Source organism: Pezoporus wallicus, unplaced genomic scaffold (assembly GCF_028554395.1).
Source record: "Pezoporus wallicus isolate ANWC-B61680 ecotype Strahan unplaced genomic scaffold, APGP_CSIRO_Pwel_v1 contig_12204, whole genome shotgun sequence".
NCBI classification, from domain to species: domain Eukaryota; kingdom Metazoa; phylum Chordata; class Aves; order Psittaciformes; family Psittacidae; genus Pezoporus; species Pezoporus wallicus.
Genome location: NW_026636745.1, coordinates 32596 through 51635, shown reverse-complemented (window position 1 = coordinate 51635; position 19040 = coordinate 32596). Strand labels below are relative to the sequence as shown.

The following is a 19040-nucleotide window of genomic DNA, read 5'->3' as shown; positions in this document are numbered from 1 at the left end:
GATGGCTGGGCTGAGTATCCAGCTAGAGGTCTACTGTCGCAGATCAGGACTATCAATTCCTGCTCAGCGTTTTGTCTCTGCAGAGCTTCACAGCTGGCAGACTGACAAGCACAGGCTTCCCAGCAAGACAAGTCAGGTAAGAACCTGGGATTAAACCTGCTGGGATCACATTTCAAATTCTGTTGTCAAGGAAAAGCAGTACTAAACAAGTGTTCAGCAGAGCTGTAGTCTTCTCTATTGCCAAACAAAGATTCCTCAGAAACCTGGAAAAGGCTGTAGCAAGTAGACTGTAATATCTGCTTTCCAGAGCACATACCTTCTGGTACTCAGACATACCAACAGTAAAGATAATTTGTATGTAGCATTTAATGTATTCAGTAATCCTCCAAGCAGCTGCCTGTGCAACACCTCACAAATGCTTGTATTGATTCACATGGATTCACAGAATACCCACAGGTATCTTCCAGCCTAAACAAGGCAGCTTGTTACAGCTACTATATCTTGCAGGTGGTCTGTGAAAGGCAAAAGTAAGTAGATGCACCACATGAAACAGCACATTCAAAACCCACTATGGCCAAGGCTATTGTGTCTTCATGAAAATAATGTGCATCAGCATTCCTTCTTAGATTTTTCCAACTGGCTGGGAGTGTAGCTGGCAGACTCCAGGAATACTTCCTAACCACTCTGGAGAAAATTCCCTTTACTCGGTAAGGACCAGCTTCCAAAGAAGCAGTTCATTCAAACGCAACAAAGAAACGATCAGGCTTTTTCAGGCCTCTTAGCTGCAGGATGCCCACATAACAGAGTAAGGGACTGATGAATCAGAAATGCTGCAAATCTAGAACCAGGCCAGAAGGCAAAAAACGTTTAAAGGAAAAAAGCAGGCATAACTTGGGCATTTCCACCTCCTGGTGCTTATTAGCCATTTGCAAGATCTAGCTTTCACTGCTGTCTTTGAACCTTGGGACACAAAGACAGCTTTTTAATTTCCAAACAGATCTTGCTTTAGTAAAAATATTTCAGGAAGAATTTCAACTACTAAGCCATAGTTCAGGTTAGCATGACAGGGAGCGGTATTCTCAAGGACAAGCAGAAAACACCAAGTACCCCAAAATATTCTCTTCTGCTGGCTACCATGCAAAGAATGGCTAACCAGGGATTCCAGCTCAATTACAGAGCTGTCAAACACCGTTGCAGATGACGGATCTGTTCCGCAGAAGAGATTTTTATGAAGTAAAGGCAGAAATACAATAATCTTACATGAAGAGCACCTTTGCATATAAACTACTGTTTTGCAGAACAGAAAGCACACCAGTTCTCATGTAAAATTATGTCTTCCTAGTAAGTTCAGAAATGGTAGAACAAATGACAGCAATGTGGACCCAGAAGGCAACCTGCAAGTAAGCAGCCTGCTCTGCTGCTCACATACTATAAGGGATCAAAAGTGCACCTTCTGTTGCTAGAAGCTGAAGGAGAAGATCATACACAAAAGGAAATACAAAGATAGTCTCTACAGTGGTCTAAACAGTAACACTAAAAGAAAACATGAAACATACAGAGAGACATACAAGGAACTTAAGCCACATGTGTATGTAGAGAGACAGACATGCCCACAGAAACACAGAGGTCCATGTGAGCAGGCTGGTTACAGGTCAAGTACAGTACCTAAGCCACTTTGCTTCATCTCAGAAGACTGTCTCGAGTAACTGCTGAAGAGGCGATAACCTCCTGATTTGGAAGAAGATTCAGACAGCACCTGCAAAGACAAAGAGTATCATCAGTGTCACACTCACTGGTGTCTGAAGGGAAAGAAAAGTATGCCTTTTCCTTAAAATCACAATTCCCAAGAAGCATAAAAGCACTAATATGCCAAGATTGTGACAGTGCACGCTCCATTTTAATTTCAAGTTTGCGTTGGGCTGTGGATCAGTGGAGATTTCAGAAGTATGAAGGGACTCAGGTACTGAGCTCCTTGTCTCTTGAGTCTCTTGCTGGGATCAGTGGGGCTTCCTTCTTTAGCAGCAGTGAAGTATATCCCCTTTGACTTAGTATGGGCCTTTACAAAGAGCCAACTGCTGCATGCAAATATTACATTGTAAATGACACAGAGACGGAAGCCCAGCTAACAAATACCTTCAGCCCCGATTCTGTGCTTTCACTGGTTCAGAAAAGATACAGCAAAAATGCCTGTAAAGTTCCTCCAAAAGGAGGGGCAACTCTAGAGCATTTTGAAGGTGCCTGCTGCCTGCGCAGCTAGCCCTATGACATGTAACAGCCCTGAAGGAGAGAAGTAAGAACAGTAAAATTGATCTTTGTTACTTTTTGCAGACCAGTGAACAGGACAGTTCTAAACCCTGGCAGTTCAAACCCTCTGTAGGAAACCCACCAGTTGGCAGGGACCTCTGGTCTGTGCGAGATCTTAGATGGGAGAAAGGAATAAGAAATGTGAAGCTGAACTGTGAGAGGTAAAGGGCCTAAGGGGAGTCATCACAGTTAGGTGAAGAGATTGCATACAGGCTTGCAGCTGGTTACCCTGATGCCTCTACAGAGCACATAATCTAAATAATACCTGCGTCTTTAAGCATTTCCTTACTTGCTTTTCCTCACCAGTTCCTCTGACCTGTGCTCCCCCTGTCCTTCCTGAATGAGGAGGAGTCTGGGAGGCCTGTTTTCCAAAACATCCCTCTTTAACATCTGCAGATCTCTTCCCAGAATCAACTCAAACTCTGGGCCATTAAAAGGAATGCCAAGAAACCAAAACCAAGCAAAAGACCTTCATTAGAACCACCAGGGGTGTGCAAGGCATCGTTACCTCCATGGAGCCAGTCTTGCGGTTCCTGATCAGCGGTGACCTTCGCTGGATGCTGACCGGCTCGGAAAGCTGCGGAGACCTTTGCTGCGTGTGGTCTGGCTCATCCATGCTCTTCTCCTTGGAGAGATCCTCCAGGCTGCCTTGGTCTGCTTTCTTGTCCTCATTCTGCAGCAGGGAAACATTGACACCTACAGGCACGTGGCTCTGCAAGCGCTCCCCAGGTACTGCCCAGCCCTGCATCTCCAGCTCTGGGCAGCTCAGGAGGATAGCAGGACACCCAGACTGCCACGGTGAGCCCTGGTGCAGCCCATTAGTGGCACACAGCAAAGCTCAGAGGACCACCTGCTGCTGGAGACTGGCTGGGAGCAGAGGCTGGCAGGGCAGCCAGAGCCAGGCAGCACGCTCACCTCTGCAGAGGCAGGGCGAAAGCCAAACCCTGTTGGCACGTTTCTGTCTTCCTCACAGCCTTTCACACCAGGGCTGAAATGCAGCTCCACATGGAAACGCTCTTCTGAAGATGGGTCCTGTGAACGTGAGGCACAGGGAACAGGTAAATAAATAATCATCAGTGCCACTGTCAGCACAGGCCGTGGCCTGGATCCGGCCATCTCGCCATACTGGTGCGGCACGCATCCCAAGTGCATCCTTTTGGAAGGAAAGCGAAAGCAACAAGAAACCATGAACATAATGGCTCTAGGTTTGTCTCATCCAAAAGGACAGCCTATATTGGCACAAAGCTGAGGCATTCAAATTGTTGTTATTTTGTGACAACAGCCACCAGAGGACAAAATGGTCCTCTGAGGAATCAGGCTGTATGTATATCTCTCTATAGAGAAGTCTGAAACATAGTCCCTTCTGACCCATGCCTGCTGCAAAACCAGCACACTGGTTCCCTCCTGGATTTTTAATCAGGTTGTTCCAAGATTTAAGTAACTGTCTCTAACATGAATTTTTGTGGTTTTTTTTTTTTAAGGAAGCCAAAGCTTTTACAGTATCTGGCTGTAATGATGTAAAAAAAAAAAGTTTCACCATCTCTACTTACTAACAGATTTACACCACTCCTGAGAGCTCTATACAGACCTTTATTTTCTTTTACAAACGGCACCAGGAAGTATTTCACTCCTACCATGAGAACCCCACATCAGCTCTGTGAATACAAAATTCTAACTTGATGCTGTATGGCAGAAAGGGACTGCATCCTCACACACTATAGCCTCCTGCAGTACAGGAGCTGGGATTCAACCTGCTTATGGTCATCACCATCAGCTTGCACATTCCATATGGTTTTGAAATTATCCTCTTTACTACCTGAAGGTACCAGTATGTAAGTCCCTGACTATAGCAGTGTATTTGTTAAATAAAACAAAGTTTATGAATGTGGAATTTCTGGATATTTTCTAGAAATATTTGGGAAAAAAATCCAAATATAATTTTTTTAACTTATTTTTTCCTACTGTTCCTTTTTAATTAATATTAAGACACCACAAATTCTTTTGTACCAGGAAATGCTTTAAAATAGACAGTATTGGTTACTTGAGTTTGGTATTCCTGCTCAGGGTGGCATTTGCTGTCACGCAACAAGCATTAACTGGATCACTGCCTCCCACCTAAAAATAAAACCTAGCAGTTGTGCTACTGATCCATCCATCTTTACCCACAAGTGGAGAGAGCTCAGGCTACAGACTTCTCAGCTGAACTCATCTCTCAGGGACTGGGCCTTGCATCGCGTGGCAGGAAGTATTTTATCCTACAGCTACATCCCTCACCTTGTTGTTGTCCTCGTAGAGCATGATAACAATCTGGGTCATGTAGTTCAGCTCTGAGATAGCACTCAAATAGTCCATGGCTCTCTTCCACTGCTGGTCTTTGTTTTCCTGATATATACACATAAACAGTCACATGGAATAAGCAACAGCAGACACCTTGCAGCACTCAGTGAAATGGGTCTCAGGAAGTTTGGCTCTCCACAAGATAACAACACTGTCAGGACAAAAACTGCCTTGCTTAACTTGCATGAAGAGAGATGACCATGCAGTGAGGGTAGGGGGTGGTTACAGGAAGGAGCAACTGCATAGAGGGACACTACAGCTCCCCACACAACCCATGTGCAGACCTGAGCACAGCCAGCCGCAAGCCCCCTGTGCCATGCTGACTGGAGGAAGCATAACCCAGCAGGTTCCCAGACACAGTCATCCCCAAATAGCGGCTACAGAAATCTCACGAAGTAAAAGCACAGGGAAGGAAATTGTGCTACATAAGGGACAAAGGCAAGCTGCTTTTACATGATGCCGAATGAAAAGGCTAGAGGGCCACGCAGCACCGTGGGCTCCAGGCGGCAGGGCAGCCCACCCCACACTGCTTCTCAACGCAGCCAGGGAATGGCTGTACCTGAAATGCTACTGCTGCTGCTGCAGGACATCTCACCACCTTGATGGATATGAAGTAAACCCCACTGGGACAAATGAACCCAGATGCAGCCTAATATCCCTGTGCTGGCAACCCAGCATCCTCCGACACTCAAGACAGCGAAACAAGTGACGCCTTACCCAGTGAGCAATTCAGAGGTACTTGTACGATCAGAGCCTACAGATACACTGAGCTTCCGCAGACATCAAAAGTCACATCTGCTCAGCAAGCCCAAATTCTCAAGGCATTTCAGAACATCATGCTTAAAAATGGGAGGATAAATCTGAGAGCCTCTTGAGGAGTCTAAAGCAAAGCTTTTTTCAGGGTCTGCATGTCAATTCCTTCAGGAAGCAGGCTATGCGAACAAGTGAAGGTTGGACTGGATGAGTTAGTCCCCTAAAAATGTGCAATTTGTCCCTCTGGTAGAGAGCACCCCATATGCATTTGAAACCCGAAGTCAAACTGATCTATTGACTTAGAATTGACAGAAAATCACTAAATAACAGGGTCAAGCTCTTGAAATAAAGGCTTGCAGGAAGCAGGAAGAGAAATTCCCTCATCCCATTGCCTTGTACTGCTATCCTCCTACACAGGTAGGACTCTACTCATCTGAAACCAGCCAGACAGCTCTTGGAGAAAACATGCTTCTGTACAAGCAAGGCAGGCAGTGTCAGGACTGAGGAAGAACAATCCTCCTACATGCTGGAAAGGCAGGGAGCTGCAACATGCAAACACAGCACAGATGGAGCTGGCTGGAGGCCACTAATGCACACCATCACTGGGGGAGCTGGCTAGAGGGACAAACTACAAACATACACTGTCCACCTCGGAAGGGCCACTGAGAAAAAGCAGGGAGGCTTACTCTGTGAGCACTGCTGGGACACTTACATCCAGGAGCCCCCCATAGCGGAAGATACTGAGCAGAGAGTGCACATGGCTCTCACTGGTGAAGTAGAGCCGTGTCCGAACATGGCGACCTGGTGACAGAACTCCTCTTGAGTACCTAAACCAAAACCAGCCCAGTGTTACTCACAGTCTGCCAGTGAATTGCCATCTTTTATACAGGAGCATTTCTGGACACCTAATGGAACAACATAACCCCACACTGTTGAAGAGCAGCAGGATCAGAACAAACAGTGAGAGCACCAGGCACAGAAGCAGCAAGTTTTATGTTATCCTAATGGAGACACATGGTGGGGCAGAGGTGGCCTCATCATACTAGCACTTGTCCCTTGCTGAAACAAGGACGAAGGCACAGCTATTCAACTACAGTGGGCTTTAGCTCCTGTGGCACCATGTTCCCACTCAGCAGTCTCAAGGCGCCTTTCTATTTCTCTTCTGTTCTAGAAGCACCACCATGCCTCCCTCTTGGTGTGTCCTCCAATGTATGTTGAGTGGCTCCTTCCACACCAGTACACTCTTCTGGTGTGGTTCCCACACACTGCTCCAAAGCTGCCCTCCCTGCCACCAGCAGCACAGTCCTTACAAGGGATGTAGTTTGTTGACAGACTCATCTTCATGGGTTCTCTGTAGGTCCAACTGGATCTTTTTAATGAGAGGAAGACAAAAGCCAATGGCAATCTCCAGTTTCTCCTCCTTATTAATCCCATATTCCTGTGGGAATAAAACAACAGACACCCTTAAGCCCTGGTTCTTTGCTACATCCACATGAAAGGAGGCTGGACATCAATAGTCCTTTCGAAATGACCACTACATTTAAGCAAGGACAGAAAGGGAAATGTCATGCAAAACCCGTCTCTATTTTTTTTCCCATACTGCAGAGGGTAACAAGAGACAGAGACTTCTCCCGCTGTCTGTACGTGACTGTCACTATTCTTCCAGCAGCTGAGAGACACGTACCATCAGGGAACCCCTCTTATGACACACAAACTTATGTCCTGGCCTGGCATGAGCATTAATGCAACAACTGCTATCTGCAGAGATTAAATTTGAAGTGCTTTGCTGGAAACAGCCAAACTGCATCTTGTCGGGAACACTGTGAAGAAGTTTAGAAGACCAGTTCTGGGCACAAGCACAACTGGACCTTGCTGGTAGAAGCTCATCCCATCTGCATGAAGCATTTCTGCCAGAAGTGGAACAGAACAATGGTCAACACAGAGATTCACTGCATGCGGCCCTCCCTTCTCCTCCCATGTTCATGGGCATAAACTTTGTGAGAAACAAGCCAACTTTGAACACTGAACAAGTTCTGGTTTGACAAGAATAACAAACTTGACAGAACAAGCCTTGACTTCATAACAGAAATCTCTTTCCCCCTGTTTGGTCTTGAATGTGGAGAACGGGAAGTTGCTATAGCACACACGCAGCTTGCAGCTGTGCTATAATGCACTACAGTGAACACAGAAATGCTGCTGCATCATCTCTTCATTATTCTGATGCTGTCAGAATCCCCATCCAGGAAGACAGCTCCTTAAGCCACAAATGGCTTTGGCCTCATACAAACACGTGTGAGATATATCTGAGGAACACCTGTGATACGCTGCCTTGAGAGTTAACGTGCAAGAGAGCCAAGAAAAAAGACAGGGAAAGGGTCAGAAACTGACACCACAGGCATCATCACACGCGCAAGACTGTACCTGGGGTATGATCACATCTGCCAGGGCTTTGGAGAGTTTGAAGAGTTCAGCTGTGCCTTCCAGTTTGAGTGCACAGTTGTGCTGCACATCGTACTTGATGCAGTCATAGATATCAGGGATCTTGCTGATGTCGTAGCGCCCGTTTTTCATGCGGAAATCTCGCTCCAGCTTGCTCCAGCGCTGCAGCATCAGTTCTAAAGTCTCGCTGTGGTACAGCTGCAGGTCTAAACACAGAGAACACCCAACCACATTCACATCCTCACTTCTTCCATGTAGAGTTCAAGTGACAGCTATGACTCCCTTCTCTCAGCACAGAAGGGCTCTGATCATATGTCACCCACAGAGATCCCAGACTGGAAAATCCACTGGACCTGTTGCATGGAGTTTTAACCTGCAGAAACAAGCTACTCCCAAAATACTTGAGAAAAGTGAAGCTACTTGCCTGTTGGCTCATATCTGCCATAAACTGTGTGAAATGTCCCACAGATGCCTCCTAAAAACCTCTGCATTGTTACTAGGAAAGTTCTTAGAGATGAGCAAATCATGACTGATAAACTTACTGTTTATAGTCCTGAGCTCCCTACAGGAAATGCCTGAAAAAGTCAGGCCTCGCTCTCCAGGCTATACTGCTGCTGTTCACATTCACTCCAAACCCAAGATGCACATGTCATTCCCTATACATCACAGCTCTCTTTAACTGTAGTTTAAAGTGAAATAGGAGCCTTCTACATCAATAGCACATACAGCATTTTGCTTTAGAATTTCTTTGCTACAAACATAAACCACAGTGGTGTTTGGGAGTTCTGAAGATGTAACAACAAAGAATCTGCTCCAGACTCTTTCCAGTTCTGATGCTCACCTGCAGATTTTGGGTCTTCCAGACGTTTTCGTATCTGGGAGGTGAGATTCTCAATCAGGCTGAACACCTGGTTGCAGACCTCAACTGGATTCTGGATAAACGTCATGGAGTTGAGCAGAGAAGCGCTGCCTGTAGGTGCTAGCTGAGAGAAGATACCAGTAGAGATTAGTTAGTATCCTCACACACTGGAAACACACAATGTTTGCCTTTTGCAGCTCTACTGCTTTCTGATCCATACAGAAGTGTCCCCAGCAGAGTGCAAGAAGCTGGCCTATTCCTAGGGGTACTTAGGCATGTTCTAAAACTTTCTCAGGACCAAACTCATAGGGAGCAAACAACTGCTCCTACCAGATCAGACCTCCCTCCACCTACAATATCCACTCTTGTCTAACTTTGCTTCTGTGTTTCAGCAGAAGGGTTTCACAGAAGTTTTAAATAGTTGAGATGGTAAATCTGTTCCTTAATGGTGACGGATTTCAGGCCAGTAACCAGATCTCAACCTGGGAAAAACCGTGGTTTGGGGACTTGCTGGAGAAGCGGATGTAGTGCTTTTATTGGTTGCTGTGCTGGATGTAGTCCATGCTCTCTCCTCTGCACTTATCAGACACTGATAGGAACACAAAAGGGTTCATATCCAAACAACATGTTCACACAGGCACAGAGCACAGATCTGGGATGCGGCGAGGTGCACTGCCTGCCCACAGCAACTGGGCAGAGTGCAGCAAACCATGAGAATTCTTTTTAGCACACCCATAAGAATAAAATGCCCTGGGACTTCTAATAGGAGAGGAAGATTCTTGAAGGGGACAATGGAGCAACACTGAGGATTATCACCTGGAGAAAGGCAGGGGCCTGCCCTTTCCCTTCTTAAATTCAGTTTATATCCTGTCATCTTGAACTGATCTCAGAATAACCAACTACTGTTCACATACCAGCAGGCTTCACATCAAACCACCACTATTCTCCTTCCAGATACAGGAAGTAATAAAGCCCCACAGGTGCTTTACCTTTTCGTAATCCTCTTCACAGAACTCAGCATCCTTCTGCATGATCTCATGCAGTCGTGCCTTCACTCTGTGTTGACAGCTGCTAAGGGAATCGCTGTCACTGTCCAGGAGACCATTCATGTTGGCACTTTTCACCATTTGCACCAGGATGGGGGTCAGCTCTCCTTCCAGGGCCAGCAGACCCTACAGCAACACCAAACAAGGTTTCAGCTATGTGCAACCCAAGCAAAAAGCATTTCTGGTAGTTTCATGGCCAGCCTTCAGTCAACCTAAGTGAAATCCCAACTGTCCTTAAGGAGCAGTTATACAGCAACAGTACCTACAGTCACCAGTGACTCTGGAATGCTCCTAGAGCTACTCAACACAAAAGGTCAGCACAGCCTGCACAGCCCAGATCTGTCTAGGCAATTGCTGAGCAGACAACCCAGTCTGCAGGGAAATGGTGATACAGCAGAGGCTTTGAAGTACAGCTAAGGTCACCCTTGGCTCAAGCTTTAACTGCAGATGAACCTGTTTGCCCTCCACCTCACACTGCACCAAAGACATTTCATTCCCATTTTAAATCCAGCAGTCAAAGAATAACCACTCTGGCTAGGCAGTCATCCAAGAAACACTCATTTTGGAGGCAATTAATACTCAGCAACAGGTTTGAAGTGCTCTGACATCAAATACTCCATAAATAACCCCTTCACCAGCCAGAGTCCTATCCTGGACAGGATACTAAACATAGCATACATATGCAGCTACACTAGATTTCCAGTACTGCCCCATACACTTGCTATTTAGTGTACCACCATCCTCCCACCACAGAGGGGGAAGCTCCTATGACAGCTCTTTATTTATCACCAGAGGTTTTCCTTTAGAACTGGCATATTTTAAGATTAATGTAGCAGACCTAACTGATGCCTAAAAGGGAGGAAGAACCTTTGCAAAAGCTGCTGCTGTCATCTGAACTCGTCCCTCATCTGAGGCATAGATCTTGAGATCATGACGGTAGGTGCTGTGCAGTCTGAGCAAGCCACATCCAGGGAAACCAGCGTAGTCACCTGGAACAGAGAACAAACTCAAAATGGATATTCTGACACCTGCAAAACTATCAGCTGAATATACTGCTTTAGACAACAGACTCCATTGTAGCAACAAAGTTATGCAGAGAATGAATCAATTCTATAGCCAGCATTTAGGCTTCTCCGAAGAAGACTGCTGCGGCTGTTGACAATGACTGCACTGGGATTCAGACTTTGCTTAACCTGGGAAAGCTCATTTTGAGGAAAAAAAAAAAAAACAAAACAGCAAACATCCACCAGTGAAATCTGATGCTGCCCAAATTCTGCAGCAGCCCTCCCTGAACACTCCACGACTGTTCTGCCTGCCTGGATAGCTTGAGATGCACAAACCCCTGCCTCCTTCGACGCGTGTCTGCCATCAGAACTGCAGGCAGAGCTGCTCAGCAGCAAGGCTCCTGGCTCCCAAAGCACATCTCACAGCACAAACTGATGGTTTGTTTATGATGGCTGAGTCAACCACAGGAGTCAGATCAGGAATGGCAGAAAGCGGCCCAGGCAGCTGGAGTGAGACCCTCCAAAGACAGTGCAGTGGTGACTAATTCCCTGCTGTCTGGAATCCCATGATGATTTTGCACAGTACCCAGTCACACTGCATGAGAAGATAGGAAAATTGCTCCCAGCTCTGAGCTCACAACTCAAAGAAACACCCTGTTAGACAAGGACAGACATAAGCCACAAGTCAGCTATCTATCTGGACAAAGCTGCCATGTTCCATCTGCTACCCACGAACACAGCATTTCACAGCAAAGTCTCCACGAGTGACTGTGTGAAGCAGACATCTCCAAAGCCATGACTCGGAACGACTGAAGTCACCTTGTACATGCTCACACCGAGCTCTACTGTGAGCAAGAGGGAAGCCACTCAGTGCTCACCAGATACAGAGCAGCTAGCTCAAAAATGGTATCGACTAACACCTTAGGGCTCAGCCCTACCTGCTGGTAACTGCACTCCACTTGACCAGAGCTCTGCAGACAGGTCTCCTCTCAGGTTTTGGGTCATTCCACTGCAATCAAGTCCCTGTGCTTCAACTGGAATGGCCTCTCCTGCACCCTCTCTTCTTGTCTCCCCAGTCTCTTGTCCAAGTCAATGGCTGATCCTCTCAGCTCTGGCTTCAGAGATCCACAACAGGCCTGGGAAGTCCCCAGCCTTTCTAACTCACCATTCCCCTGTTCAAGAATGGCACACAGGCCTTGTCATGAAGGCAGGATTAGCTGCTCTATAACTGTCCCTCAGATTGCAAGGCTGACCAGCCTCCTTTGGTCCCCCTTGTCATTTTTGAAGCTAGAAGTGACATTTCCTCTCCCCCAGCCCTCAGGCACACCCCCAGTCCCCACCACCTTTTGAAGATCATCTAGAGTGGCCTTGTAGTGACACCTGCCAGCTCCCACAGCATTCAAGGATGATTCTGCAGGGCCCATCGACTTACCATGTCCAGTTTGCTTAAGTATTCCCTGACACAATCCTCTTCCACCGAGGGCAACTCTTTCTTACTCCAGAAGGAAATTTATTTCATTTAAATTACCTTAATTACTTTCAAATTTAATTACATTTAAGTATTTAAGGAATTAATTAAGCATACAAGTGCAGGAGAAGTGGTATCCAATACTGGTCTCATCAGATCAATACAGCAGCAGTGTATGACTTCTGACTCTTTACTTGGATAAAAAAGGCAATCTTAGTCTTTTCCCTCCAAGCTCTTGCTGAGCTGCCTGTGTACTAAATGCTTTTCAGAGTGAGAATTATGGCAGAGAAAATATGGAGAAATTACCTTCCTATTCTCCTGGCTCAAGGCAGAATTCCCTTTGTTCCAAGGTAAGATTTCCTGTTTTCTACATCTGACCTAATTCCTTGTTAATCATAGGGAAATTCATATTTGCTGCATCAGAACATATCTTACTTGAACGGCTCCTCTTTTGTGAATACTGGCACATTAGTTGGAATAATGCTAATTGTGCTCCAAGACATGCTAGAGTTTACCCACTGCAGCAGACATCTCTAGCCAGCTTAGGGAGCTTTGGGTGCAAAACCCACTGGAATTGTTTACCCTATCCTAGCTAAAAGCACAAAACCAGTAAAGACCCAAGTCACACAGGCTGCACACAGCCCACAGACGTCTGAGCACCCTGCATGCTGGTGACTGCTGGGCTGGACAGTCTGGCACAGTCACAGGACAGGACCAGACACATGGGCAAAGCTCACCTTGGCCACCGGGGTACATACAGCGGAAAGCTCGGCCCAGCTCCTCTGCCTGGACTCTTCCTGCTGGTGTCAGCTCCCCACCCCACTTGAGCACCAGGAGAAGGGATGGGGAAGACTCTCGTCGAGCTTCTAGGAGACAAACAGCTACTCACTACATCACATCTCACAGCTGAGCTTGCACGGGGAGAGGAGGGGAGGAAGAGGAGCTTGTCATCAGCATCCTGTAGAGCGTTATCAACACAAGCCTGACCCAAAATCCCCAGGAGCCAAAACAGCAGGTATGAAATTAAGAGACACTATTTTTTGAAGGCACAGGCTGACATTCATTAAATTCGAAGCATAAGCCCTGTGGCACCATCACGGTATGTTGGAACATGACATTATGCATCACTCCAACCCCCATATGTTGTGAGCAAAGGTAAGATATGGGTCACTAATCTTGCTTCCACATCCAGAGGCCAGGTTTCTTTACCTTCATCTTCACTTGCAGCTTTTGGATGTCCATGAGGCAGATAGGTTAACTGAACCTTACGGTTAATGCCAGAAAAATGTCCATACCTGTCACAAGGAGAGGGAGGGAAACAATTTAAAGAAATCAACCCCACTCACCTTTTGCCCAGAGGTCTCCAGGCACCACACAGCAAAAACACAGCACAGGCAAGAGACTTCATGCTGCAACACCAATTGCAACGCAACGCGAACATTTCTGCCATCTACCTGCGACCCAACATGCAGCCTCAAAACCAAACAACTCCCCCATATTCAAGTAAAAGATCCACTCACTTGCCAGCCCTTCAGCTGACAGCTCTCTGTGCTCTCATACCTCACTGGGGCTTTAATCAACCTTAGTTCATTTCTAGCTACATCTTTAAGTGAATCACAGAAAAAAAGCCTAGTCTGCCAGCACCCCAAGGAGAACCACATCCCTAGTGAGCAGAGAGAGCAGGGGAAGCAATCACAGCACAAAATCATCCTCTGAGCTCCACAGACATGGCCTGAGCACAGACACTGCCTATGTATGCCACAGCAAGCTATGGTCCTGAGAGAAACCCTTCCTTTGCTTCTGTGATGCCAACACCAGACCCACAGCTCTAAGGCAAACTCACAGTGCCCTGAGATACGAGCCCTTACATCTCCAAGACGCTCTTTAGCTGTTCCAGTTTGGATTTTCTCTCCTCAATCTCACAGTCACTGTGGGTTCCCAGGTCCACCACAAGCTGCCGTGCAATGTCCAGCACTTCCTGTTGGGGAGCAGACAGTCTCAAGCATCCAGCAACTCTCCCTCGGACTCACCACTGTACTCCTGCGAGGCCTCTAGATGGCTTCACCCAGCATCAGGTTCACACAAACCAGCACCAGGGACACGTCACTTCACAAGACACAGCTCAGACAGGACAAATTTCATGCTGCAGTTTGGCTCATCCCCACCCTGTGCTCCAGCCCTGTTCAGAACCAAGCAGGTGCCTTCAACTACCCCACTCCCTCACCTCGACCCATCTTTCACCAGAGGCATCCACAGCAGATGGGCAAGTTGCATCAGGTCATTCCCATCCTATAGTCCTTGTATCAGCCAGGAACAGTTTCCATTCCACTCTCGGAATGGAACTGCTATCACCCAGCTGAGGGTGCACACAGTGAGGAATAAGAAAGGGAGTGTTTGTGCATGACACTGTTGCTCTTTTGAGAGCACCACCCTCCCAAAGAATTGCCTCACACTGGGATCTGTTTTACCTGCACGTTCCACACAGCAGCCCCAGAAAGGACCCACCTGTAGCTGCTCTGGTCTCTTCAGCTTCAACTTCCCTGTCTTGTAGCCATCATATTTCTCAAATAATTCAAAGAACCTGAACAGAGACAACAAAGAGCCCTGATCCAGTTTCTGCTGTTTTAGTGCTACAAGAACTGTCATCCCTCCATAGGCATTCATGCTCTGTTCTTCAGGGAGAACAAGTAGACCCACTGGCTCCTTTCTGTGCTTCAGAAATTCTGATAAAAACAAGTGTTTCCATCTTCAGGTACAAAAAGGAAGCGGTCACAAGCTTCCCATTTAGTGGGGTTGCCCTGGGTTCAGCTCTAACAGCTATTTTTCTGCTTTCTAGGATCTGGTGCAGTGCTGGGTTTTGGCTTTAGTCTGGGAATAACCCTGGTAACACACTGATGGTTTAGCTGGTGCTCAGTAGCACTTACCCCGACCAAGAACTTTTCAGTCTCATGCTCTGCCAGTGAGGAGGGACATGGGAAGCTGGGAGGAAGCAGAGACAGGACACCTGACCCCAACTAGCCAAAGGGGTATTCCATGCCACAGCACGTCATGCCCAGCACAGAACCTGGGGGGAGTTACCCAGAAGGCCCAGATCGTGCTGGGGTCAGGCTGGGTATTGGTCAGCAGGTGGTGAGCAATTGTATTGGGCATCACTTGTGTTTGTTGATGGGGTTTTTTTTCCCCTTTCCTTTTTACTTTTATAGTCTCTCCCCTTGTTATTCCCCTTATCACTATTATTATTAGTAGTAGCAGTTTTGTATTATATCTTAGTTACTGGACTGTTCTTATCTCAACCCATGGGAGTTACATTCTTTCCATTCTCCTCCCCATCCCACTGGGAGCTGGAAGGAAGAAAGGAGGAAGTGAACGAGTGGCTGCACGGTGTCAAGTTGCTGGCTGTGCTTAATCCACAAAGGGAACACTTCCCTTTGCAGCACCTAACAGAATTCACTCTTTCTTGCAGTGTTCACACAGAAGGTGCCAGATCCTTATGGTGAAAGGGGGATCCCCCAACTGGGCAGAAAGCATTTGCTTGAACAGAACCAGGAAAAAGCACTGCCTCCCATGCACTCAGCCCTTGTGCTCCTCCTCTTGAGTGAGAAAACAGGCCCTCCTCACTTCTCAGCAGCACAGCATCTTCTTGTCTTGACTCTTACCGGGGATGCTTCACTTCCATTTTCATCTTCTGCTTTGGGGTGCGATCTCCATGACGAATGACTGCAATAACACAACGAAGCTCCATCCTGAAGAAACACAATATACACCTGACAAATGTGCCCCTACACTCCAGAACCGCCACCAGAAAGCAATTTCCCATTGTTCTTTCAGTTCCATCCTTTTGACAGCTGCTTTTCTCATCAGTGGAAGAACTCCCATATGAAACCAAGTACAAGGCTATAAAAGCAAAGTACTGCAGACACTACCAGGTCATCTGGTTTGCTATAGTAGCACGTACTTTGTTCACTTCTTCCATGCATGCAGGTGTGCTGAGGATCATAAAGAAACTTCTGCCATTGATCTTTTAGCCTCAGATGGTGGACAGTAAAGTGAGGGTCTGCAAGTGTACAGGCAATGTGAGCACTTCAGCTGATTGTTTTCCACCCTTTCCACTGGCAGCTCCACACACCTCTTCCCCAGGCAAGCAGCCTGCTGAACACTGAGCCAGCTGCAGTGATGCCCTCATCAGCTTCCTGTGCTGACCAAGAACCTGGGCCTTCTGAAAGCCATGTGAGCAGTTTCTGCAATTCCTGCAATGGCTGCTTGTCTGCATTCACCAAAACTATGACTTCTTTACCATTCATCAACCCTTTTGTGTGCATGGCTAAGCCCTTCCACAGGCATTTCAGGATTGCAACCAAGACAGCAGCTGACAATGTCATGCTGCTGGATGATGTCTGTTCCTGGGACATGGTTTGCACTTTGTCCCTCATCTGGCCATCACCAGCATTCTCTTGAGAAGGTACTCACATGGTGCCTGAAGTTGTGGGGACGATGGGAATGTCTTCTGCCTCTGTTGGGATGGACCAGGGAATATGAAACTGGGGAGCCAATTCCCGCATGATTATATTTCTGGAAGAGATTATAATACAAATCTCACAAGAAATTCCATTCCCTTGGTTCTCCACCTTCTCCTTAGTGGTCCAAGCTGGAAGATTTGGAGAGCCACAGAATTTCCATTCATCATCCTTGCAGAGACATCTACCACACCATGGGCTGGCTAATCAGGGCACCCTAAAGGGACACCAATTTTCCTCACATCACCAATACTGCAGCTGGACTTAGCACCCAATGGAAAGTCCTGTAAGATACATCTAGCTGTAGACTAGACAGCTAAGGCCAACACAGGCAGAAGCTCCAGGGGCTAAAAGTAATTAACCCACTTCTCCCAGAGCCAAGCTCTCACCTGCTGAACAAATGTCCCTGCATGAACCACCTGCAGACCTCTCCAATGTACTGATCAGCACCCCATATTCAGTTTCCTTTGATATCAGTTTCTTTACCTGCTATCAAAACTCTAATTTTACATACCCAAGGATTTTGGCACAGTCATCGTAATACTTCATGGAGTTCTTCACAAAGCTGAAGCCGTTCACATCGCAGACAAAGGAGTGGCCATTTGCCCGCAGGAGGTCGAACCCACACACTGTTTGCTGCATGAGGAAGCAGAGGTCACAGGACTCAGGTACGCTGTGAGGGAGTGCAGGAGGGGACAGCAGCCCGGGCACACACAACGCAGCCAGTGCACACTGCGCAGCACTGCTCTGCTGGTGCTGCAGCCATTCGCCACGTTCTCCACTCCATGCCTGCCCCAGGAGCCTTGAAGAAGTGTGAAAATACAGCCAGCAGGAACAGGCCCCTTAGAGGAGCCTTTACACCCTCACAGCTGTATCAAAAGCTCAACCCATGAGCTCTCGGATTAAGCTGTCAGAGTCACGCCCCACCTCCCAGAGATCTGAAAGCTTTAGACAAGAGCAGCACCTGGCTCTCCTGCTCTTGCCTTTAGATCCAACAATTTTGAATAGATGGACAGATGGACAGACAATAAGCAGTGCAGGCAAAGACATCCTTCACTAGGTGGAAAGTTGGGCTACAAGGTAGAACAAGCCCAAAGCTGTATGAGCACAACTGTATGGGTTGCAGATGGCAGTGGGGGTAGAAGCAGAAGCCAAGTGTTTCTGCTGTTGCCATTGCTGAACGTGTCATTTCACCATACCTAGACTCACACACTCACTCTACCTACCTATAAAATAGAACACAAATATGCACAAAAGACATATTAAAAATAGAAGAAAGCAGAAGAAGACCAAGTTTTGCACATAAGCACAACTAGGAAACAGTAAAGATGTGATGAGCACAGGTCAGATGGACAGAAGCATGCTCAGAACCTGATATGAAATACTCAGATGTATGCTGGACACCAGCCACCCAAGAGCAGAGAAGGCATCTGCTGCAGGCCCTCCTGCCTTCCCAGTCATCTCTGACCAGCAGTCTGCCATGGCCAGCAGGACCAGCTGCACCCAGCCAGCAGAGACAGCAACTGCCATCAGGCACCCAAGACTGCAGCACCAGACCCACATTGGGGTAACAGAGCTCAGCCTTCAACACTGAGATTTGGATCAGACATTCGTGGAGTATCCTGCCTGCACTGGAGATAAAACACAGACCTTAAAGGCTACGCAGACTTTCCGAGCAACTAGTTTCTCCATGGCAGTCAGCATGACTGGGTAACGGATTTCTTTCCCTTCACTATCCCGTTCAACCTTCCCATCCAAAGCAGGGGATTTGCGAGCCTCAGCATGGGCATAGTCCGGCCCCACAGTGTACACCTGGGAAGAGAAATAGGTGAACCTGACATAACCAGCTAGATTGCCTGCAGCTTCCAGAAGGTGCTTCTACTGCAGACGCAGAGAGAAGAACAAATGGTATCATACACCTCCTGTTACAACTTACAGAACACTTGCTCCCCACTTTGGGATCCAGGCTGCACAGTCAGCACCTCACAAACACTCAAGAATCTAAGTAGGACTAAGCAGGACTGCCCAACTTTCAGGAATCCCAGGCCTGCTGAAGGATGGAGCTAATCCAGACTCTTCCTTACCTTTACATCAGTGCCATCTGTAGGCATAAATTCCTCATAAATGTATGAGCCTGTCTTCCTCACACTGCTCTCTGGGGAATACACACTACTCCGGCTGCCAATCTGAAAGTAGAGAATAAACACCTCAAGGAAGAGCATGGAGCTCCTTTTCTTAGATGGAAGAACAACAAGAGTAAGTTTCATTGCATAGGCCAAGAATTAGCAGAATGCCTCTCAGAACTCCCACCTATTC

The 19040-nt window shown here is 47.2% G+C and overlaps 1 protein-coding gene across 10 annotated transcripts in view; it reads right to left on the bottom strand.

Annotated features, from left to right (window-relative positions):
• PPIP5K1 (diphosphoinositol pentakisphosphate kinase 1) overlaps nt 1-19040 on the bottom strand; it is a 44852-nt gene that overhangs the window by 17134 nt on the left and 8678 nt on the right. For all 10 annotated transcript variants that reach the window (XM_057401333.1, XM_057401334.1, XM_057401335.1 and 7 more), the window contains 19 exons: nt 18809-18910; nt 18375-18536; nt 17239-17360; nt 16678-16779; nt 15867-15953; nt 14716-14791; nt 14079-14188; nt 13420-13505; nt 12948-13076; nt 10606-10727; nt 9682-9864; nt 8675-8816; nt 7816-8039; nt 6705-6832; nt 6107-6221; nt 4579-4686; nt 3220-3336; nt 2813-2977; nt 1666-1756 (listed from right to left, as the gene is read on the bottom strand). In XM_057401333.1, the coding sequence (XP_057257316.1) occupies nt 1666-1756; nt 2813-2977; nt 3220-3336; nt 4579-4686; nt 6107-6221; nt 6705-6832; nt 7816-8039; nt 8675-8816; nt 9682-9864; nt 10606-10727; nt 12948-13076; nt 13420-13505; nt 14079-14188; nt 14716-14791; nt 15867-15953; nt 16678-16779; nt 17239-17360; nt 18375-18536; nt 18809-18910 (2371 nt within the window). The remainder of the gene's footprint in view (nt 1-1665; nt 1757-2812; nt 2978-3219; nt 3337-4578; nt 4687-6106; nt 6222-6704; nt 6833-7815; nt 8040-8674; nt 8817-9681; nt 9865-10605; nt 10728-12947; nt 13077-13419; nt 13506-14078; nt 14189-14715; nt 14792-15866; nt 15954-16677; nt 16780-17238; nt 17361-18374; nt 18537-18808; nt 18911-19040) is intronic.